Here is a 3,222-nt window from a genome sequence, read left to right as displayed (position 1 = left end):
CCCATTGACTGACCTGACAAACTTGACCTGCAGATGTTCCTTGGCCAGTTCTACCATGACATCGTTCATCTGTGCACACTGCTGGGCCCAGTCAGCCCAGAAGTGAACAACAACCAGGGAACTGTGGATGGTGAAAGGACATGAAAAAAAATTGACATTCTTTATGTCACAGCCAAGGCATTTGACTTGTTTTGAGCCTTTTTTTTTATTTACAGAATGTTCCTGTCAATAAGAATTCAATTGGCACTATTGACAGGATGTTCCTGTCAATAATTTTTCATGGCAATTTGTCAGCTTTTAACAGGATTTGCGGTAGAAGAAAAGCAGAACCATATTAAAAGAATGTCGGACGACTCGGACCATTACCAACTCGGCCCATCTGCCGGGACAACTCGGACCATCCCCCCTGGACAGCTATTTAGTTGATTTTTTTTTTCGAAAATGTAATCCCCAACACTAGTTTTATATGTGTATACTCTGAAATGAGAAAACTGTAGGTTGGATTGATTGAATTGTGTAATTCATCGGAACTTTTCGGCATTCCATGCGGCGCACATTAGGTCGTTTACCCCAAAATACACAGTGTGTGTGGACACGTGGATAGGTGTGAGGCGCTTCTAATAGAGGACAGTAGTAAACTTTACCATTACTTGCTCTTCAGAATAGCTTTAGACAAATAAGATGTGGGTATTGATCAGAGTATGAGTCATTCTTATTGAAGATAAATTGCTAGTTAAGAATTTTTTATAACGCGGTTTTAATATCACCGGCGCCCGCGGCACATATATGCTAGATCAAAGGACCGCCATTCTGTATGACCAGGAAACTTCTGACGTTCTAATAGTAGCAGCTGGAGACAATCTTTATAATACTAGTTTACAAATGTACCAAGAAATGTCAAATTAACTTTTTTTCCAAAGATAAGTAATTTGGTCCGACTGGTACCTGGGGGTGGTCCGAGTTGACCAGGGGGGTGGTCCAAGTTGACCAGATTTTCAATGGGCCGAGTTAGTTATGGTCCGAGTTGTCCTGATCCCCATATTAAACCTGACTCGACATTTTTTTCGCTGTCCGAACTGGACAGGTTTTTCTGCCAACCCACCAATAAAAAAATACTATCTTTGTCAATTTTACAGAATGAAATAAAACCGGGATTCGGGGAAAACGTCGTTGAAACTTACAAGAAAGGTCCACCGTTCATGGCATTTAGCAAAGAAGGCTATGCATATAGTCTGCACTTTGTACATTTGTAGAAATTGTTCGCGAAAATTCTCGTAACTAAACACATGCCTGCCTTCTACGTCAACTGGTAACATACCTTATGTAGCGCACGTCAAGCAAACTTTCCCTTCAAAACATGTTTCCATTCACGCATATTATGCAGATAGCGATCTAGTAAACTATAATCTGACTTGTTATTATCTTACCTGCCGGCATTTGACACAATTTCTTCAAACTCGGAGACACTTTTTCCTTCGAGGACGGCCATCTTGGAGAGCTGGGAGAGAAAGGATGTCGGGTAATATTTGGGTTAGTCCATTTTGCATGTGGGGGCCCGGCCTGTATTGTTTTCCGGCGCAGTGCGCATATACTACGTGACAGTTTTACAAATATATTGATACTGTAACATATATGATATATAACGTTACATATGTTACAAAGTATACTCATATCTTTCACAAAATATTCCCTGTAGACAAACAACACCAATGCAGTTGTTGCATTGATGTCATTGGCCGGTAGTACAAAAATGATAAAACATTTAACTGTTATCATAATCTGTTTAACCTCAAGGATGCAAATCACATTAACAAAGATGACAAATTCTCGAGCTTATATAAAAATAATCGTTAATTGAAATACACTTGTGTCCAATAAAATGTATAACCTTGATACAGATATGTAACGTTATGACAATTTGTAATTTTCGTCCCAAGGCGGCTATCTAAAATCGGCATAAATATTGCAGCCCTTAATAATCATATAATAATTGTGTTCAGAAATTACTGCAATGTGTTTTCATTTGTTTTTAGTGACGTGACGACACTACCTGTTGCCAGGTATTATTGTTACACGTTGCACCCTGAAAGTTCAAAGATCAACGCCAAACAATGGGCCCCTGACCGAAACTGAGCGGGACTTTCCATATGACATCACCTGACGACCCCTCCTAGCATATGATTGGCTGAGCAAATTTCCCGCCCAAGGGTTCATCCAATGGTTGACCATGACGCATGCAGGTGAGGTCATGTGGGTAAGTCCCTACCTTAGTACTAAGCGGTGCTTCCCGCACCTTTCGTACTCCAGAAAGAGAAAAACACCCACAACAGAAGGCTGACTCTCCATTTTGCTGATATGAAAATGGACGGGGAAGACTTCGCTAACAGGAGTGTCCTTGTGGAGGGTTTTCCTCCACCGAAAACTCACGAAGAGGCGGGAGTCATTGCAGACAAACTCACCATACATTTTCAAAAGAGTTCCGTGTCTGGTGGCAGTGAGGTAAAAAATGTAGGTTTCACCCAAGACGGAGGGCGGGCCATCGTAACATTTGCCGACAGGACAGGTAAGCTAGAGACCCTTCTAACATTGTACACAGTCCTTCTAAGCTTAGAAGCAAGATACAATATTCATCTGTTTACCGTATGGGGTCTCTTTGAACTTCCTTATTTATCGTGCAAACATAAAATGGTAGATGTACAAGCGACTGCTATTTACAGCATTTTTTCTTCTTTTTTTTAACAGTCTATAATAGTTTATTTAAGATATTGGGCAGAAGTTTGCTCGAGTTTTATACAGATATTGTTTTCTTGTATCAGTCTGGACGGTAACACAACGTCTACGGAAAGTGAAACCTGTTGAGTTCCGCTATCACTATGCGCATGCTCACTGTCCCGTTGCGTTAGTAATTGGACCACCCGTGTGCGCGTGAGGTCCCGGAATACTTATGAGTCAGTCATATTCAACAGAAAACACGAACGTACGGACATAAACAACCGCCTTCAGTAGGTGACGCCCCTTCCCGGCGATAATAAAAACATAGGGGTTGCGGTACAAAACTATTTTTTCTTGTTGGACCGGTCCGGAAAAACCGGACTTGAAGAAACTTTCAGTGGACCAATGAATAGATTATACCGGCAATACGACGGCAGGCGACGCGTTCATGTGTTTTGAGGCTTATTGGTCCAAGAAAATTAATCTCCAAGCAGATCTTGCTGTGGCAAA

At 41.3% G+C, this 3,222-nt stretch overlaps 2 protein-coding genes across 2 annotated transcripts in view; both read right to left on the bottom strand.

Annotated features, from left to right (window-relative positions):
• Nucleotides 1–1,547, bottom strand: part of LOC118414865 (glutaredoxin-3-like) — an 11,763-nt gene extending 10,216 nt beyond the window's left edge. The window contains exons 1-2 of the mRNA XM_035819138.1: nt 1,428–1,547; nt 15–121 (exon numbers count right to left, since the gene is read on the bottom strand). Coding sequence (XP_035675031.1) covers nt 15–121; nt 1,428–1,489 — 169 coding nt within the window. The 5' untranslated portion in view covers nt 1,490–1,547. The remainder of the gene's footprint in view (nt 1–14; nt 122–1,427) is intronic.
• LOC118414804 overlaps nt 1–3,222 on the bottom strand; it is a 1,072,569-nt gene that overhangs the window by 255,663 nt on the left and 813,684 nt on the right. The gene's annotated exons all lie outside the window — the stretch shown is intronic.

The sequence above is a fragment of the Branchiostoma floridae genome, chromosome 4, assembly GCF_000003815.2.
Source record: "Branchiostoma floridae strain S238N-H82 chromosome 4, Bfl_VNyyK, whole genome shotgun sequence".
NCBI lineage: Eukaryota > Metazoa > Chordata > Leptocardii > Amphioxiformes > Branchiostomatidae > Branchiostoma > Branchiostoma floridae.
Note: the sequence above shows the minus strand (reverse complement) of the source record. Positions and strands in the feature narration are given on the sequence as shown.